This window comes from Schistocerca piceifrons, chromosome X (genome assembly GCF_021461385.2).
Source record: "Schistocerca piceifrons isolate TAMUIC-IGC-003096 chromosome X, iqSchPice1.1, whole genome shotgun sequence".
Lineage (NCBI taxonomy): Eukaryota > Metazoa > Arthropoda > Insecta > Orthoptera > Acrididae > Schistocerca > Schistocerca piceifrons.
The window spans coordinates 703914885-703935820 of NC_060149.1; the positions used below are offsets into that span (position 1 = coordinate 703914885).

Sequence of the window (20936 nt, forward strand, 5' to 3'; positions counted from 1 at the left end):
CACTGGGCACGTTGGTAACAACAGAGGATTGCAGTAATCAGCGTGCACAAGTACAACGTTTACTAATCCAGATACAGGGAACCAATGGAAAAATGCTCCTATTGGAGTAAAATAAATGTTACTATGTTCAGTTTTTATTTAAAAGACTGGCCAAAAAGTGGGGTACCAGCTGCATCATTCTACCTTTCTCAGCATCTTCATAAATTTTCAATGAAGTTTTGGCATGCAAACATATCTGCAATTTTTTTATTCATATGCAACTCACCTCTTAACTCTAACAAGCTCCTCTAACTAACTACCCTCACTAGACCAATGCTGTAAGTTCCTAATATACATTCACTCCTAGTTGCCCTTTCTAAATCCCTTATTCAGCCCAGCTCACTCTCATTATCAGTTTGTGTCTCTCTATCACTGTCTCTTGTGTCACACCCACTGTCGTCTTCATTCTGTTCTACTACTATCATTGTCACTGTCTCCCTCTTGCTCTTTTACTCCTAGTCTCTCATTCCTTCCTTCCTACTGCTGCCATCTCCTCTCACTGTCACTATCTCCCCCCCCTTCCTTGCTGTCATTCCCATTCACACTGTCTCACATTATCAATGGTTTTCACCCACTTCCACTTTCTCTTTATTCCACCTCCTCCACCCCAGCACTGTCTCCTTTACTGTTTTCCATATTCCACTATCCATTACTTTTCTGTCTTTTTGCCACTGCCACTGTCTTCTTCTCTCTCAGCATTAAAAAGTGTGAATATATTCGCATGCCAAAATTTTTTTAAAGGTGCTGACAAAGGCAGAATGAGGTAGCTGGTACCCCACTTCTCAGTCAGAGTCTTTTAAATAAACAGGAACATATTCACATTTTTTGTGCTCTGATAGGAGCATTTTTCTGCTGGCTCCCTTCTTTTCCTGCTGCAGCGTGACATATACTTCATATGAAAAGAGGTATATTGGTTAGTAAAATTTGGATAGTTTAATTACGCGAAATTGAAATAATGCAAAACTAATTTTACACCTCAGAGTGGATTTTACATGCAAAAACTTTTTCATGTGCATCAGTACCACAACAAGAGGCTCCCAGATAAGAGAAACACTTGACAACATACTTCTCCATGCAATTTCACTTTACAAACTACATTTTCACCTCATGCTGTATTTTAAATGGGTATTACACGTGTACAAGTAGGGTAACTTTGAACCTCTGCATCACGGAAACAGATAACGATAAGACGAAAAATTTCAAGGTTGTCTGAGATTGGGATCTTAAGAATACATTGTAAACATTACAGCCAGTTGCTGTGCATAGGAGTCTTGACAGTCCTTAGATGGATTTTGGTCTACTGGTAATGGTGAAAATATAGTAAAGAAACATTATTGTGAGGCTTTCTGAGGAATAAACCATGAACTAATGGTGTCTCGCTCAGTCCCATAAAGCATACAATAATCCACATCAAATGCAAAAAGAACCAACCAATTTGCTGCATTTGCCTAAGCAATAGGAAGTGATTAATAGTCATAATTTGACCCTGTATTGCAAAACAGTGACACGAAGATGCTCATACTGTTGGGTATACAAATAGCATGCATACCAATAACCTGTAATGGTGAGCAAAATGGTTAACAGGCCATCAATGGTGATCTCAAAAACATTAACCATCTGCCAGCAGACGGATCAGTGGATATACTGAGATAATACCAGATACACTTTTGGAACACAAATTAAACACAATTCAATTTACAAGAGCAATACAGTACATAAAAAGCCATTTGAGAACGAAAAATTATATACTTAAGGTATCACTGTAAATGCACTACAGGATTTCCTTTAATAAACCTTCAATGACCTTTTCTCTAGGCGAGATAAATTTACGCAAGTATTAAGGAAATGACTTCAACCAATTAATCGGAATATAAATAGTAATGTAGTTTCTAAATAAAAATATAAGTTTTAGATATCCATCACCTAGAAAGCTTAAAGGAGATGATATAAGGATTTCAGTCAATTAATGTTTACACCATGTTGAAAAAAAAAAAAAAAAAAAGGGAAAGCTCTAGGCTGCCTCCTATCAGGTAGCCTGGCTATTACAGACTGCAGACCTTTTTTTTTTGTGCCACACATAACTGAATCTGATGGCTCAGTTACAAAGATACTATTGTGCCTTCTCTTCAAGAGTGCACCATGAATAGAGCATGCAAAGGCAGCAACAAATTGAACAATTTTTGCATTAAAAAGGCAGAGAGAATTAATGACAATAAAGATTCATACTAATTATTAAAAATAAACCCAATCAAAAGTCAAAACAGAACATAAAAACAAAGGAACAGTTACAGTTCTTCATAACATCAATAGGAAACCATAATTACGATAATCGAGCAATATAAATGTGGTTTTGTTTGGGTTGCACGTCACTGTAATGGAAAAATCAGTCCTAGATTCCACAAAATTAAGAAAATATATGAACATTCCAACAGTCACCTCCAGTAATCTAGACACATCCTGAGAACTTGACAAAGAACAGTGCTTTGATTTATTCTTTTCCTGTATTTCTGTGCTGTATTAAATGCATAACTATTTATGAAAAGTTAACAGTTACCATAAACAAACCTATTCATCAGCTTTTCATGGGAAGATCCAAGCATCAAAAGAATAATGCCCCTACCCATTTAGAACTACTAAATTTCAGAGGAGTTCCGTCTTATGCAAGACACTGTTCTGAAGTTTTATTTTCACCCACAAGTGTTTCAGCACTTTCTGTGCTATCTTCAGTGGGTTCCTTTATTTTCTTTCTGCAAAATTGTTGTTACATGTTAACCTCTATGGAAACATTTGGTACAAAATATTTACTTTTGCAATTTGCTGAATTTTATATATACATACACAAAAAAACGACTGAAGACAGCACGAAAAGTGCTGAAACATGTCTACAAACTGGTGCCTTGCATAAGATGGAATTCCTCTCCAGTTTTACTAGCAAGTATGAAAATAAGAAGAACTGGAACATTCACAAGGTGATTTATAACTAATAAAATTTGATTTATGTCCGTTACCAGATTACCCTAAAAACTATAATCTGAAAAATTCCAATTATATGAAAACCCATTGCACCACAATGACTGTGCTTTTCAAGGTATCATTTATTTCATTAGAAACTTGACAAACCTAAAAAAAAGAGTTGCTACTTTAGAATGAAATTTGTTATCAGTGTGACTTTCAACAGCAAGTTATCTACACATAAACATATATCAAAGTCAAAATTTGGTCTGGCAAGTGGTACTTCACACATTTTAATATATTAAACAAGACATCTGAAATTATTCAGAAAACTAGAACATGAATAAATGTTACCACATAAAGATATATACTACCACATTTATTTCCTATCCTTATATAAAAAAAACTGAATTAAGGTATATGGAATTTTAGTTTTATTTACAAAAAATACAGAGCTACCACAAGAAGAAATGTATGTCAAATAAGTCATTATCCATTCCACATGCAACTACGAAGAACAAGTAAAGCAAATCAAACAACAACAAAATGCAGCTATCTAATGTAACCATGTGCATTTCTTTAATTTAGCAATCTTCCTTCATTTTAATTTTTACCGGATTGTTTTTATCCAAAGGCAGTTCTAAAGCTTATCTAAGAAACATGCGCCCAAAATGAATTACAGAAAGTAAGGCCTAAATGAGTGCACATATGCAGTAGTAAATATTGCCCTGAAACCATTTAGCTGCACTACAAAGGCAATGTGTGAAGTATATAGTTAAACTACAGGGAAACTACCACTTCAACAAATTTTTAATATCCTCTCTCTGTCTGCCTCTCTCTCTTCCTATTTTTCTCACTTTTTCCAAGCAAGTGTTACTTACTGGATGAGGACCTGTTCGCATCACTGAGATATGGAAGCTGCCAATTGTAGAACCTGAACCTGACACTGAAGATCCAGAATGGGTTCTGTACTCTACTGGCACAGCATGAGTTTGATGCCATGGCCTCTGCTCTAGAGGTCCTCTATCCAGACGCTTTTCTTTGTCATCCTATGAATGACATACCAAATATTTTTCTAGAAGCCACAACACATTAACATGCTATATGTACGGCTAAAGCCAAAAGTAAAATTTTTGTCCATTACTTTTCAATTTGATTTCTATTTGTTACCAGCTAGTCTGATGTGTGTTAGTCACATATTTCAGAAAATGGCAAATGAAAGTTTGCCTGTGTGTAAAAATTCTGATTACTGTCTAGATAATTCAGCTTACACATATATTCAACATAGAAAATTTTGTTTTCAGTTAGCCATGCACCTTTCTCTACTGATAAAATTAACAATTATTAGGCACTTCAGCAGTAAACCTTTGAACTGATACCACATCAGTGATAAATAATTAGAACAGTACTTATTGCACAACTGTAGTAGAACTGTGTTGATAAATATGAGAGTTTTAATTTATTATCATATATCAGGAACCAGTAACAATTCTAAACAGTTCAAACAATTTTATTCATTATTTCTCATGACAGTAACATAGCTAAACACAATGCAATAACATGTGGATACTAAGCAAATAACAGCAAGGGGGGGGGGGGGGGGGATGTGAATATCAAACAAGACTTGCTATGCATCACATGGCTACAGTCACCACAATAATATTAATAGGAGAGACAGGGAAATGGCCACAGGAAGAAATAACAAGTATGAAAACCAAAACAAAAGCAAAACTAAAATAAGAGGAAAATAAAAATACATTAAACAAGATTAGCAGAACACTAAAAAATGGCAGCATACAGAAGGTGAAGATAAACACGATAAAGGGGAGAAAATACCAACTGAATGTAAGGGAAGGAGAGTTAAGGAGTAGTATGGAAGGATGGTGAGGTGTGAGGTGAGGTTGGGAAGGTGGATTGGTGAGGGACAGAGGGAGGGGGGAGGTAGGAAAATTTGCAGTCCATTAGGATATGGTGAGGAGAAGACTGTCTGCAGGGAATATTTAGTTTTTGAGAGAATACGTACACAGCCACCAGTCGTACACAATTGTGATTGTTCAACACATACTGGACCGGAGTGAAGATAGAAAATGAAAATGTCAAAACAATAAACGTTCGACTGGCGGCTTGCTTTGCACAGGTTACAAAGTTTGAGAGGCAAAATGTACACCAAAGTGGCATTTCAAACAAGGCATGGAGCAGTGAACTAAAGAAATCAAACTTTCACATGAATCTGAATGCCATAAACAATACTGCTTTTGTAATTCCATAGTTTGTGTACATATTTCAGGAGGACAGTATCTCAGACTACAAATGCGGCTTTCATCAGGCCTGTAATTCAAATTGGATGCATTTTGGAGTTGATTTATAATAAATTTCATGTGACAGTACTGGTTCTCCACTTTACTTTACAACTTAAATCTCCAGAAATTTAAGACAGAAGGAAGGTGATACAGAAGTGATTGACACAACTGTCACCATGGCCCTTGTTTGGAAGCATGTCCTATGATAAATATAGAAACGTACGTAGGTGAGTATCAATCAAAACGGGGTAAATTCTGCACAAGTGTAAAGTGATCAGAAGGAAATGATCAGTAACTCACGCAAATTATCAGCACCTCTGGTACCTCAAAGCTTCACATTATCACTCAAGAACCATACAATTATCCTCATAATTCACAAGCCTCAAAATGGACAAATGAACTAGCTACAGAGTTTCTTTAGCTGCTGTGGCTACCGTGACCTACAGTTAACTTCATAATCTCACAATTGTGTGTGAATATTGATTTTATTTACATGCAAAAATCAAATTTGCGCGCGCGCGCGCACCCGCACCCACACACACACACACACACACACACACACACACACACACACACAAAATAGTAATACCTGAAGCACCTTATCTGATATACGTATTTTCTTGACACAGTCTGTACTTTAAAAAGCAAAAACAACGGTGTTTTTTAAGCAAAGTTTTAATCCCTAAATATTTTGGAACAGGTTCTGAGACTATTTGAAACTTAAAAACACATACCAAATTTGTCACTACTTCAAACTAATCAAGACAGGCCAGACGACACACCTAATACTGCCTTGCTGCCTTATTGTGTCAAGCTAATTAAATTTTTTTTAAAATGTGTCACATTGGAAGTGCTATGTCAAAGAAATTCCATACATAGTGTGTTACTAACAAGGATGATTGTACTACCTGGCTGGTCCTCAAACTTGTCCCATGCTAATGAGCCACTGTAACCGGATTTGTGTAGATTGTCATTTAAAATACTCTGCAGTTGGTAGCCTTGAACAATTGTAATTAACTCAAAACACCCAGGTACTTATGACCTCACTGCACTCTCCCTAACTTACCTGCAGATACAAGTAACATTTCCTTCATGACCAATTTAATTTTTAAAGCCAGTCATTCACTAAAATATACATTACACGAGAGTGGCATCTTGGTAATGTATTTACGCAATCATTTCGTTAGTATCCATGCTTGTAAAATTATGCAAAACATATAAAAAGCTAAAAATGATGCTTTTCCTTGTGCCATGCTGTATTCACATGGAGACCACACAACAATCTGATTTTTGTAATTTTTTTATATTTACAATATGCGAAGTTCTGAACTCAAATACAAGTTGCCCAAAGCAGTTTGATGCAACACTCTGAATTTCTCGAGAAAACTGACTTTGAAGTTTTCCAAGCAACTTTAAGTCACTAAAGCTGGAACAATTTTTTGATCCACATTGTGGCTCTGTCGTAGCATTCCTGATTGCCACACCAGTGGCATTGTGGCTCTGTTGTAGCATTCCTGATTGCCACACCAGTGGCCCAGGTTTGATTCCTGGCCAACACAAATTGTTAAACAAAAGAGCATGTTCTACAAGCATTTTCATGGAGGATACAATACATAAATATTACAAGAAAATCTGCAGCAATCTGGTGTGGTAATCACTGTATTGCTGATTCGAGCCTCATTTCAGTCATTACTTTTTTGTTCAATTAAAATACCTATGTCATTTAAACATAAAATCCATCAAATATATGCTCATCAACATGCATCTAATTATTGTTTTTAAGAGGACCTCCTTCATCAACTACAGTAAAATAATAGTAAATTGTTTACTGTGAAGTCTGTGAACACACAGGTAACAAGGACTGTTAACTGTTCCCATTTAGAGATGCTCTTTTATCACGTTTCCCATCAACGCTCATGTAATTTTTATAAAAATGATAGATACATTAAGTAGCACATACTAGATGAAATTTATGTTTAAATGATGTAGGTACTGTAACTGAACACAAAAATTAACGACAAACTAGATTCGAACCAGCACTCCATGGATTACCAGTCTTCAGTGATATTAATATTTTTTGTTGCTCATCTTTTATCTTCATGAAAATGCTCATAGGACACGCACTTTTGTTTAAGAATTTGCATCGGCTAGGCATCGAACCCAAGTCTCCTCTATTGCACTCAAGCATTCTTAACAAAAGATATTTCCACTACAGACTTTTGGGAAACTTCGAAGTCAATTTGCTCCACAACTTTTGCAAGCTGCATCGAACAGTTTTGGTCAATTGATATTTGAATTCTGCACTTCATGCAGCACGAATATAAAAATTGGATACATCAGATTGCAATGTGGTCTCCTCGTCACAACATGTCATTCATATAAATTGGCACTAACAGATGTGTCACTCATACCCAACCTTTACTCTTTCCCACCTAGCCAAATCACTCAATTCCACTGTCCTAGTTGGTGTTCAGATTATCATCTCCATCTCCTTGGTATCTTTGTGGAAGCATCAGCTGTTGCCTCAGCTGAGCAGATTCCTCTATGCTGCCTAGTGCAGCAAGACAATGGATGAAGCGTACACCTTCCACCAGCATAACCTAGCAAAGGATCTCTCAGAGGAAATTCTGGTCCTACAAAACATCACTGAGCGGGTTGAAGGCTTCTATCCAGTCACTTGTTGACCAGTGTACTGCTGCAATAGCAAACAACAAAACTAGAGACAACGTCTTAAATCATTCATGCAGTACAGATATTTTATCGTCTGAGTGTCACACAGGACACAAAGAAGAGTTGAAAACAAATAAGAGAAGAGTTGAAAACAAATAAGTCTCCAGGTCTGGATGGAATCCCAATTCGGATTTACAGAGAGTACTCTACAGCATTGGGCACTTACTCTGGTTGCATTTATTGTGAACCTTTCACACAGCACGAAGTCCTAAGTGACTGGAAAAAGGTGCAGATAACTCCAAGGGTAAAAGAACTGACCCACAAAATTACATGCCCGAACCCTTAACATCGATATGTTGCAGAATTCTTGGACATGTCCTTAGTTTTAATATGACAAATTTCCTTGACACAGAAAATCTTCTGTTCACAAATCAGCATCATTTAGGAAGCACTGCTCGTGTGAAAGTCTGCTTGCACTTTTCTTGCACAATATCCTGTAAATCGTGGATGATGAGCAACAGGCAGTTTCTGTATTCCTTGATTTTCAGAAAGCATTTGACATGGTGCCCCAACGCAGACTGTTAATGATGAACCAAGCATATGGAATAAGTATCAAAATATGTAAGAGAATAGAAGACTTCTTAAATAATATGAGGGATTTTAGTAACAGCACCTTTTTTCTTGGCCAATTTTGGTTGAAAAAATGAGAAATTTGTTGTGGGACATTGTGGAATATTCCCTCTTCAGCCCCTATAGTTTCATGAAGTCCCGATAGGTGGCAGCATTAAAGGTAGCATTGAAAATGGTGTCTGTTACAGAGGTGTGTTCCAAGCAGAGCACTGACAGTTTCTTTCAACGAAAAAACCAGAAGATCGCAGATACTCATAGGCACTTGCAGAATGTCTACGGAGACTTGGCAGTGAAAAAAGCGTGACGAGTTATTGGGCAAGACATATGTCGTCATCGCAACAAGGTCGCACAAACCTGTCTGACTTCCAGAGTGCCGGCCGGTCGAACACAGCTGTGCCTCCTGCAACGGTGGAACATGCAGTTTCGTTGAAGTGATCAATGGGTCACAATGTAACACCTCGCTGCTCAACTGGACATCACTGTTGGTAGTGCTGACACATATGTCCAACACTTGGGGTGCTAAAAGCAGTTTGCCTGCTGGGTTCCTCACCGCCTGTCAAAAGACCATAAAGAGCAACGAAGGACTAGCTGTGCGGAATTGCTTGCATGTTGTAAGGCTGATTTTGACCATTTTTGTTGAACATCGCCACAGGCAATGAAAACAGGTTCATCACTTCGAACTGAAAACAAAACGGCGATCCATATAGTGGCACCATGTTCTCTCTCCTCTGAAGAAAAAGTTCAAAGCCACACCCTCAGCCAGGAAAGTCATAGCAACTTTATTCTGGGACTCTGATGGGGTTATTCTGTTTGATGTTGTGCCTTATAGTGCAACGATTAACTCTGAAGTGTACTGTGCTACCATCACAAAACTGAAGGGAAGAAGTTCACTTGCACACTGAAAATATGTTTGTTGCCACAAAATGCAAATGAACTTCTCCTTCTCAATGACAATGCAAGGCCTCACATAAGACTGCACACCCGAGAGGATCTCTCAAAACCTCACTGGACTGTTTTTCCTCATATACCCTATAGCACGGATCTCGTACCTCCTGACTTCCATCTGTTTGGCCCAATGTAGGATGCACTCCACAGGGAACAGTACAAGGATTATGGGGAGGTTATTGATGCAGCACTATGTTGGTTCCATACTTGACCAGTAGGGTGGTATGTGGGCATACAGGCCCTCCTAGTAAGGTAGCACAAGTCTGTCACATTGAACAGAAATTAGGTCGAAAAATGAGGTTTTTTGGCCAAAAGGAGTGGGGAATAATATGGTGTACAGGAATCCTGAATAAAACCTACATGCTTACCAAAAATTGTGTTGCATTACTTATTTAATGCCCCTCATAGAACCCAGTACATTGTCCTTAATGGCTGGTGTTCATCAGAGACAGGGATACAGTCAGCTGCATGCCCGCAAAATGATACAACCACTCTTGTTCTCTATACACATAAATGATCTGACATACAGTGAGCACCAATCTGTGACTGTTTGCCAATTGTGCTGCAGTATAAGGGAAAGTATTATTGTTGAGTGACTAGAAGCATACACAACGACTGTCACAGAATTTCTACATGGTTTAAGAAATGACAGATTGCTCTAAACATAAAAAATAAAGTTAATGTAAATGAGTAGGGAAAATAACCCTGTAATGATTGACTACAGCATTAGAACCATTACTACTTGGCAAAGTTGTGTTGATTAAATATCCAGGCGTAATGTTGCAAAGCAAAACAAAATGGAACATGCACTTACAAACAATGGGATGGTTAATGGTCAACTTCGGTTTATTGGGTGTTGTTAAGAAAAGTGTAGGGTGTAGTTTTGAAAACGTCTTAAATTTTCAAAGGAGACCACATACAGAACACTTGTACAACCCATTCTTGATTACTGCTCAAGTGTTTGGGATCCCCACCGTGGGATTAAAGGATGACATGTCAGGAATTTAGACGCATGCTGCTTGATTTGTTACCGGTAGACAATCAACAAGTGAGAATTATCAAGTTGTTTTATGAACTCGAATGGGAAATGCTGGAGGGAAGAATATGTTCTTTTCATGAAACACTATTGACATAATTTAGAGAACAAGCATTTGCAGCTGACTGCAGAACAATTCTACTGCTGTCAATGGTACATAATGGCTTCTGAAATACATCACATGGTGACTTGCCAAGTACGCATGTAGAAGAGCGTTCTTTACTACTGAACGAAATAAAGACCTAAATGATCAGCATGACCAAAAAGACGCACTGTACACAGTAAATATACTGAACATGGCTGGGGGTTTGTTTGGTGGTGGGTACAGAACATGAAAAGGAACCTCCAAATAATCCCATTCTCCAACGAAAAAGCAGGTAACAAAAATCAAATTTCAAAGTCATAATTTCTACTTCTACTTAACAGCTGTCCATTGAGCAAAACTGTCAATATTTTATCGTCTCACTTAACACAAACCCAGATCATAAAAGCAGCCAGTTCCATCCACCCACGTTATTTATATAAATTACACACACATTTTACCATTGGATTCTTTACCAGTAAACTCCACACTGTATTTCACCGACACTGATGGTAAAAAAAAAACATTTGATGCAAAGTACAATATTCACAGTTGTGTCCTTTAAAGCTTGCAGTTATTGCCTGCATAAATTGCTTTCACAATAAACACCAGTTTCATCTGTAATGAAGAAAATATCATCAACAACCCCACTATACTAAGAACTTAGAAACTACAAGTTGTCTAACACTGAAACAATTTCCTCAATAATGCTTTCTGCATTGTCCTCCAGAAAACCTGGTTCCCTGCAGTGCGGACCCCTGCCCTCCACAGCTGTAAGGGATATTACAGGAACCATAGTGACTATAATAGAGTGTTAGGTAGAGTTTGCGTTTAAGTCCTGAACTCGGTATGTAGTGAACCTGCGGCCCCCTTCAAACCCCTCTTGAAGCTCTGGCTGTCAGGATAAGGACGACACAGGAAATAACTGTCTGCAATGTATATCTTCCTCCAGATGGTGCAGTACCCCGGATGTATTGGCTGCACTGATTGATGAACTCCCTAAACCTTTCCTACTTTTGGGAGATTTTAATGTGCGTAACCACTTGTGGGATGGCACCATGCTTACTGGCCGAGGTAGGGAGGTCGAAAGTTTACTGTCAAAACTTGACCTCTGCCGCTTAAATACAGGTGCCCACACACATTTTGGTGTGACACATGGCACATATTCGGTCATTGATCTCTCAGTTTGCAGCCCTGGCCTTCTCCCATCCATCCACTGGAGAGCACGTGACGACTTGTGAGATGGTGACCACTTCCATATCTTCCTTTAGTTTTACATTTTGTGCGTGAGGGTGGGTTTTATCATTTAATCTAAGTGTTAGCGCATGTCCTTTGTCCCTCTGTGTCCTCCACCCTAGTGCTTTTAGAGTAGACGTTTTAATGTGTTACAGAGTCTCTGGCTTCTCCTTTTCGTTCTCATGGTCAGCCAGCTATGGTAATCTGCTCTCTTGTTTTGATCTCTTCTACATGTTCCTTGCATCTGTGGTTTTCTTGTCCGATTTTGTCCATTTTAGTGTTTGTTGCCCTTCTGTCATTCTTGTGGTTTTCTCCTTTCTTGCAGCTGTTTTTTGTATGTCTCGATTATTTTACTCCCACCCTTGTGGAATCACTTTAATCGGAATGAGAGAACGATGACCCAGCAGTTTGGTCCCTTGCCCCCTCTTTTAAACCAACCAACAACCTTTTTCCAATTAAAGTTTCCTTCGTTTAGTTTGCAACATGTGGTTTGGCATTGTTAGGAAGCAGAATGATTGTCATGTTTTTATTGGTATTGCAGGCGTTTGTCTTTTAAGCGTGCGGTTCAGATGGACTTTCATGATTCTGCAAGATGTCTCGTTTAGCCAATTGTAGCGTTATGTGGCTGATCGCAGTGAAATAATATAACACACATGAAAAACCGGCCCCGAGAGCCGACTGCTCACCAGTTACGCACGATTTGTTGAACGAAACAAGCAGAATAGATAAACATGTAATAATTAGGCAGTAAAGAAATAATAAGTAAGATAATGCAGACAACAACTGCTAAACAATAGATGATTGGTGGGCAACAATCAGTCTAGTACTCGGGGCTGATTTTTTTGTGCGCCACCACTGAAATAATATTGTGGAAGTTATCGTATTCTCTGTACAAAATGTGACACCAGACACTCAATTATAGAGTGTGATCTTCATTCAGTTGTAAGTTGGTCTGCCTTCCATAACAATGAACATGCTGTTTTACCTCGGACCAAAAAAAGACGGAAAATGGCCACTTGTGTGTGCCGAGACGACTTCCTTATTGAAATAAGGAAGTAAGCTGATATGCCCTTTTGTTACCTGAAAAGACGTATGTATGACATACCATGTAATTTTTATGTAATTCACATAATTATAAAGTACATTTTAATTACCTGTCGTGGACGCTGAATAGAATACGAAAAGAATCAGAAGGCCAGAGTTCAAAAAAGGATTAAAACAGATCTAGAATGGGCATGCGCAGCGAACGAAACGCACAATAACTAGATACTGAACTAGGAGCAGTTGGCAGTGGAACTGTGACAAGTGGTCACACAAAGGAGGATGAGGCCGGCCGAGGGAGACCGAGACAGAAGGGAACGGGACCGAGGCTGGAACGAGACCGGCCGACGTGCCATTGTAGGAACGAGCCGACCGTTTCCTGTTCTCAGGAACTACACGTAGAAAGCCACGACTGAAGTGAACTGAGAAAGACCATTCCTTAGAATTCGTTCCTCCCTCCTTCCGTTCACCTTGGTGAACCATTTGTTTAGACCCGTTAGTTCACGAACAAACCATCTCTAATCTGGAGAATTTGTGTTGTGGGATTTTGTAAGCAGTGATCTGCATCTAGGTCACACTGCAGTGGACAGCTGTGTCAGTAAACCAAATTCAAAGAGTAAATTGCAGGGTATTAAGTCATTTCTGTAGTATTATTTCTATTCCCCTATTCCTTAACAGTTGCCATAGCTCAGCCAGGTGGTGGAAAAAAACCACCGCAATTCCACTGGAGGATTAAGTGATGGTGAGACTGGGAAGGCATAAAACACTCAATGACGCAGTCAACGCCTCAGGGTCACCTGCTGTTACCAGATGAGTACCTGTGCGATCGACATTCATTGTGTCAGAGGGCTCAGCGAGATCTAGGTCCTCAGCGGATTCCAGAATCTCCACCCCATCCTCAGATAGAGAGCTTGTAGGTAGTAGAGGTGTGGGTGCCACCTCAGTGCCTTGGTTGTTTGGGGTCTTTTCTTTTTAGGTTTCTCTTGCAGCTCCTTAGGTTTGTCTGGCTGGGAGGGCTTCACGAATTCAGTCTCAGGGACTGAGGATGACCATGAAGCCCTATGACCAGCTACCTGTGGTTGCTTCAGCCACTGGCGGGTGTCAGCTTTGCCACTCGTAGGAACCTGGGAATGGAGTAACCCATGGTATCCCTTCCTGGCGAGAGGAGCTTATGAAGACTTACCCTTCTCCGGCCGAGACGTGGGGACTGACATCCCCAATAGTTGGGAAGGGGGGCGGGGTGGTGTTCTCCTGAAGTAGGTTGTGCAGGAACAACAGGGAGGGAAGTGCCCCCCACCGTCAAGGGGGCAGGTGGAGTCTGACGATTTAGGGTCGTATTTCTTAGCATTGAAGTTAGACCTTCATCACTTAGAGACTGCTGGTGTTTGACCACCAGCAAGAGATCCACCCTGATGCCACCCACTCCGACCAGGGGCCCTCCCCACAGGCACCATCCAGCTGCAGCAAAGACCACCTGGCAATATGGGCATTGCCGGGAGTCCCGATGGCCCAGGGTGACGAGCATCTACTCCTTGGCATACGTGGGAAGTTAATGGTGCAGGCATCAGCAGAGCGATTCCTGTGTGGTCAGGGGGCTACAACGAGTAGGGTACATGGCGGCTCCACCACAACAGACTGGCTACCGTGCTTGACAGCGCAGAAAGCGATACTGCACAGAGGATGGAGGAAAACGCAGATAGCAGGGTGACCTTGCCCAACTGCTGAAGAATGAGCGGAAGTGCAAATCCAAGTCGATGAAGGATGCGGGAGGCCACAGTGCATGATGGACACTATGCACCATGTAAGGCTTGATCTTAGGGGAAATTTTGAAAAAATGGAGGTCAAACCATACAGTGGGCCATCACATAAAAGCCGAAACTTTTGACACTCCATTTAGTCACTTCTTTCGACAGGCAGGAATGTCTTGGGCCTATTCTAAGCCCTGGACCTGAAAGGGGAGCAAAAGGTTGTATCTATCAAAGGACATTGCTTACAGTGAATTACCCTGTACCACTCTAATGTAGCTGCATAAATTATTGTGTGCAACTAGATCCTATCATATCACGCAAAGTTACCACATTTTCTCGAGTAAAAGACAACTTTGATTGTAAGATCACTCCCCCTTCCAACCCCCCCTCCCCCTTTTCCGCAAGAGGATTCTTGAGGAAACTTTATTTCTGGCATATTCTGACCAATCAAAATTACAAACCATTTTACTTACGAAGTATTTTCGATGTTTATTGATAGTATACATTTTGATAATTCAAGGATAAGTAAAAATAAACAAAAATAAATGTTTTATATTAATTTGTGGACCACTTTTTACATTTTTGCTTACTAACCCTGTCATCTATGGAATCACTATTTTTAATCATAATCCTAACAGCACAGCTGTGAAATACATATCTTCATTCTCACAAATATTAGCTGTTGCTTCGAAATATGTTGTGATTTCTGAGGCAGTTGTTATCATAGGTCCTGAGAACACAGCTGTATGTATCTGAATAAATATTCAGGGTTGCCACAAGTTTCCTCACGTGAAATTCCCGACATTTCCTTGATTTCCAGATGAGGTTTAGCATTTTCCCTGACAAATTTTGAGATCTTAAGGGTAAGTTAAGACATAAGTTGATGATCTGTCTTTGCAGCTATGGTACAAGAAACGATAATGCAAATGAGGAAATATCTAAAAATAACGTGCAAGCAGATGGTGTTTCCTGATGTGGGCAAAAATCTTAGTCCAACATCAACATCTTTTGTAATGAACTGTTTTTAAGATGGAGAAAGCAAGCCAAATGGTGTCTGTGTGTGTGTGTGTTTCATTAAGACCACTGTCCGCCCCGGTAGCTGAGTGGTCAGCGTGACAGACTGTCAATCCTAAGGGCCCGGGTTCGATTCCCGGCTGGGTCGGCAATTTTCTCCGCTCAGGGACTGGGTGTTGTGTTGTCCTAATCATCATCATCATTTCATCCCCATCGACACGCAGGTCGCTGAAGTGGCGTCAAATTGAAAGACCTGCACCAGGCGAACGGTCTACCCGACGGGAGGCCCTAGCCACACGACATTTCCATTTTTCCATTAAGACCACTAATGTTATTTTATTTCAATAAAACAAAACACATTTGGTGACAAAAATACCCATTTCCTTGGAGTCGCAAGACAGATTTATAATACCTTCATTGATTTCAGAAATAATCTCAGAAAAAAGTAGGCCTCTTGAAAGAAGTGTATAGAGCGGGGAAGAATTGTGTAAACCAACACTGTAGGTGACCACCTATAAAATGTTGGTTCTACTATGATTGTTATGGTCAGTTATTGCCCACTGTGTTATATCTATTATTTTACAGGTATTGTGCGACCTTTTTTTTTTTTTTTTTTTTTTTTTTTTTTTTAGAAATATACGAGTACATAGCATACAAACCACCAGCAACTGATACAATTTTCTTCCTCTTAATGTCCCTCCTTTCTAACATATATATAACTTTTAAAGTGCCAAAATGTACTAGAACAAATAAATGTCTAAAATGCCACACTGTACAACAAACGTGGGGAGGTGGGAGGGACACACACACAGAGAGAGAGAGAGAGAGAGAGAGAGAGAGAGAGAGAGAGAGAGAGAGAGAGAGAGAGAGATGGATGTCCGAGAAAAATAAGTTTAAATTTCAGTGGAATCCTACACCCAGCGTATGTTTAATAGTGAATAACTGGTACTGGAAGTCAAAGGATTTTATTTCTATATCTCAATAATCTGCAAATTACGAAAACAATTCACAGCATACAGTATACCACCTTTTTGTTCCTACCCCTGTACAGAGTGAAAAACTGGCAAAATAAAATATGTATACGGAAAAATAGAACAAAGATATTAATAATCCGTTCAAACTTCGATGGATAGTTGACAAGATTCTGCAAACTGAAATGTGTTCATATTTTTCAGATGACAGAGATACATAAATAAAATTCTTTGGCCAATTTCAGTCCCAGTCATTTAATATTAAAAATGCATTGGAAAACAGGATTCCATCGATATTTTTATTTTCCCAAGACTTAATATTCCCCGTTTTTCTTCAGAGAAACATTATCAGTGGCAAGTTTTGAGTAACATGTAACTTCTGTATTGTTATGTTAAAATCTGCTCCTTTTGTCAAAACACAACACAGTTTACCAATATTTATCTCACTAATATTCTAAATCAGTTGAAAAGAGTCACAGAATCCTGAAACAGTGTATTATTATACTAACAACAGACGGCAAGACAGGTCAATAGGTATAAACAGAAACATGCAATTTCTTCACTTACATTGCTGCACAGCCAACAGCAATTCTTATTTCACCAGTTATCTATGGTCCTTAAAACATACATTATTTCAATGAAAATACCTGTAGTAGCTCAAATATCATGGTAGATATGAGGGGTTTCACATATTAATGGTATGGCAATATACTCTCCTCCTTGCAGAACATCACTTGCCAAAATCTCATTTCGGTATCTCCAACCATTTATGACATACAAGATATGTTATGAATATTTCACTCTGGCCTTTTCAATGACACGCACTATCCGAATGAAGTGCTTTACATACAATCCATTTTCTTGAGATTGGAGATAGACTGTGATATCCTACTAAGTTCAACACAATGGAGATGGGAGATGTAGCTCCTCCATCTCATGGATTATACTCTAAAAATATGAGTGGCATATGGCCTGTGTCAGGCCATTTCTCAGCTTTGTAAATGTATTCCAATATCTGTCGTCCATATAAAGGTACTAGATGATGCTTGTGCTATAACGAAAAAATCACTGATGGTAGCACCTGTCGTTTGTACTGGTAAGAAATTAATATGGAAAACATTGTGTGTGTTACTTGCTTTGTAACGTTCATGGTCACCTTGTAGAGGTGTACTATGTGTCACAGGATCACATGCAGTGAAAATAGCCTGACTGTTGTCTGCTACACACTACATATATTTTAAAGATGGGCTACAGCACGAGGGGATAAAAAGTTTCTGGCAAAGAACTGCGGTTCAGAGCTTGATAAACAAATTTCCAATTTTGATATAAGTGATGAACAGCTATTTGTTTTATCACATTTTTTCTTTAAGTGTGCATATTGTGTGTTGTACACCAGAACGCTCATGACAAAACAAAAAATTCATGCATCCAAAGTAACTGTCAAAATAACATTAGAAATGATAAAGACGAGACTTGACTTTTTTTTCAGACTGCAGTGGCCAGCTATTGAGCTAGACCATTTTTGCGAGGCATCAAAGTGGTGGAAGAAAGTTATTTTACAAATTTTCATTACACTGACTGTAAATTTAACATAAAAAATTGTCATTGATATAACGCCATGTTTGTTTGTGATATTTAATAGAAAAAAAGATCCCTCTTTCAACTGCAATGAAATGCAGTAGAATCTGCTCCACAAAATTCAGAAAGACCACAAAAAAGGACAGTATCAGTCAGTTGAACGACACCTTAGCAGCCCAGTCCTCAACTTGTTGAAGAACAATTCAAAATATTCCCTACAATAAATGACCTAACATACACCAAAGGCAAATTTATAGCGACCCTGATTTTTGCAATGAAAACTTTCTGAATTTCTTGCAGTAGTGTACTTAACCTCAAAATATTACAAAAAACCCATCTCTCAAAGTGTAGCATTCGTCTCAAATCTGCCAGGTGATGTGCTTCACTGTTGGTTAGCAGGAATGGCAGATGGCTAGCTCGAATTCCCAAGCTCTCACATTGTGTAAGATATAGTGCAGAAGCTAGCAGACTTGTTTGAGTATGTTAGCAGCAACATGCACAAACTGACCTATCTGCAATATTTCTCCAATAATTTTTAAGAAACAATTTGGCAAAAAAATAATTAATTAATTGATTGATTAATTACTGAAATTCTCACACATCTCATAGATTCATTCGTCAGCTCCACGATGAACTGCTTACAATTTTGTTAATGGTCATAGTTATTGTGATGTTTTACAGTTGAGGAAACTACTCCAAAGAATTTGGAAAGTTTGCATTGAAAAATAGGGGTTACTATGAATTTGCATTTAGTTGCATGGTACGTCACACATTGCTGTATATGAAGTGTATATGAAGTGCAGTTTATTCCTCAAACTTTGATGGTCATCGCTGTCTATCACACACGCCAGCAAGAAACATACCCCACATCTCAAACAGTTTGAGATATCGAAACAAGATTTTGGCCATACGATTAACATGCAAAACTTCTATACTTATCCCAAAATTCAAGCAACTAAAGATTTTTCAGTGAAATAACATAATTTTTAAAGATAACCAATAGCTGGTGAAACGAAAATTGGTGTGGGATTTACAACAATGTAAGCGATAAAATTGTATGTTTACTTTTATATTGAAAATGGGCTTTGTCATGAACTATTAACCTGTCTTGTGTTCAATTGCTTGTTTGATAATACACAGTTTCAGGATTCTGACACTATTTCAACTGCATCAGAATGTTAGTGATCTGAATATTTGTTAACTCTGCTGTATTATAGTAAAAAACACATTTTAACAAGGCAACAATAGAAGTTACGTATTTCTCAAACCTCATCACTGATAATGCTTGTCTGAAGAAACAAAAGAGAATAAGAAGTGTGGGGAAAATAAATCACAATTTCTGTTGAAATTTTGATGGAATCCTATACCACAGTGTATTTTTAAATATGAATGATCAGGATTGAAACTAGCCAAATAATTTTATTTCAATATCTCAATGATCTGAGAATTATGGTACCCTTTCAATATGCAAAACCGTGTCAACAAAATCATGTAAACAGAATATCCATATTTTTAATGATCTAAAAGATGTTCGTTCAGAAAAGTACAACCCTTCACTCTATATACGGATAGGAACTAAAAGACAGTATATACTATGTGCTATGGAGACTGCTATAAAAGTTATATACAGACTCAGCACCTAAATCTAGAAAATGTGGACACCCTGAGGATGAAAGCAAAGGAGGAATAGTTAAGCTGTTCACTAAAATTCCTAGGCAAATGAACACAAATTGACATCTTCACTATCCCCTCGACACACCAGATAAGGTCACAAAGGCTGGCAAGGAAATGTTTCTGGAAATTCACAGAGCATCTGAATATCAGCAAGATCTGAATAAACTCCAATATCTGCATTCTTAAAAGCATCAACAAAACCAAATTCAGCCCTTCCCTCACTGCCATCAACCACAGTAGCTGTACATCAAAACCCTTTTAGAGTTTATTTACAGCTATATTAATTTTCTGTTTTTACATAATACTTTTTACAATATCATTTCTTGTTAGATACAAGTTACTTGTTTACAGATATAGCAATGACTCAACAATCCACAACTGCAGACCAAGTGGGGACGGAACTGGGGAAGGATTGATTGATCTACTCAATGACAACCAAATACCCAGTAGGCCCTGAAGCTATAGTGAACATCATTTGCCGATGATCTACTGGGTGTGGGGAACAATGTTGATGCTGCAAAGCCAGCATTACATGCCCCATGGTTTGCGACGTGTGTCATGATTATGTACAAATGGTGCACCAATACTCAAACTGCAAGACGACGATGATGATGGTGAAGATGACAGACGATTATTGAGCTTTGAAATTTAAACATTCATGATAAGATGTTATTACAAATTAACTAATGTAGATTTTCCATTGTTTACAAGTTCTACATCTACATCTACATTTATACTCCGCAAGCCACCCAACGGTGTGTGGCGGAGGGCACTTTACGTGCCACTCTCATTACCTCCCTTTCCTGTTCCAGTCGCGACTGTCTGAAAGCCTCCGTGCGCGCTCTAATCTCTCTAATTTTACATTCGTGATCTCCTCGGGAGGTATAAGTAGGGGGAAGCAATATATTCGATACCTCATCCAGAAACGCACCCTCTCGAAACCTGGCAAGCAAGCTACATCGCGGTGCAGAGCGCCTCTCTTGCAGAGTCTGCCACTTGAGTTTGTTAAACATCTCCGTA

At 38.8% G+C, this 20936-nt stretch overlaps 1 protein-coding gene across 2 annotated transcripts in view; it reads right to left on the reverse strand.

The window, feature by feature from the left end:
* The window catches only part of LOC124721518 (protein PRRC2C-like), a 244063-nt gene that overhangs the window by 147159 nt on the left and 75968 nt on the right, over positions 1-20936 (reverse strand). The window contains exon 11 of one of the 2 annotated variants that reach the window (XM_047246535.1): positions 3873-4040. The exons of the other annotated variant lie outside the window; for it this stretch is intronic. Within the exon in view, the coding sequence (XP_047102491.1) occupies positions 3873-4040 (168 nt within the window). The remainder of the gene's footprint in view (positions 1-3872; positions 4041-20936) is intronic. 2 annotated transcript variants of the gene reach the window in all.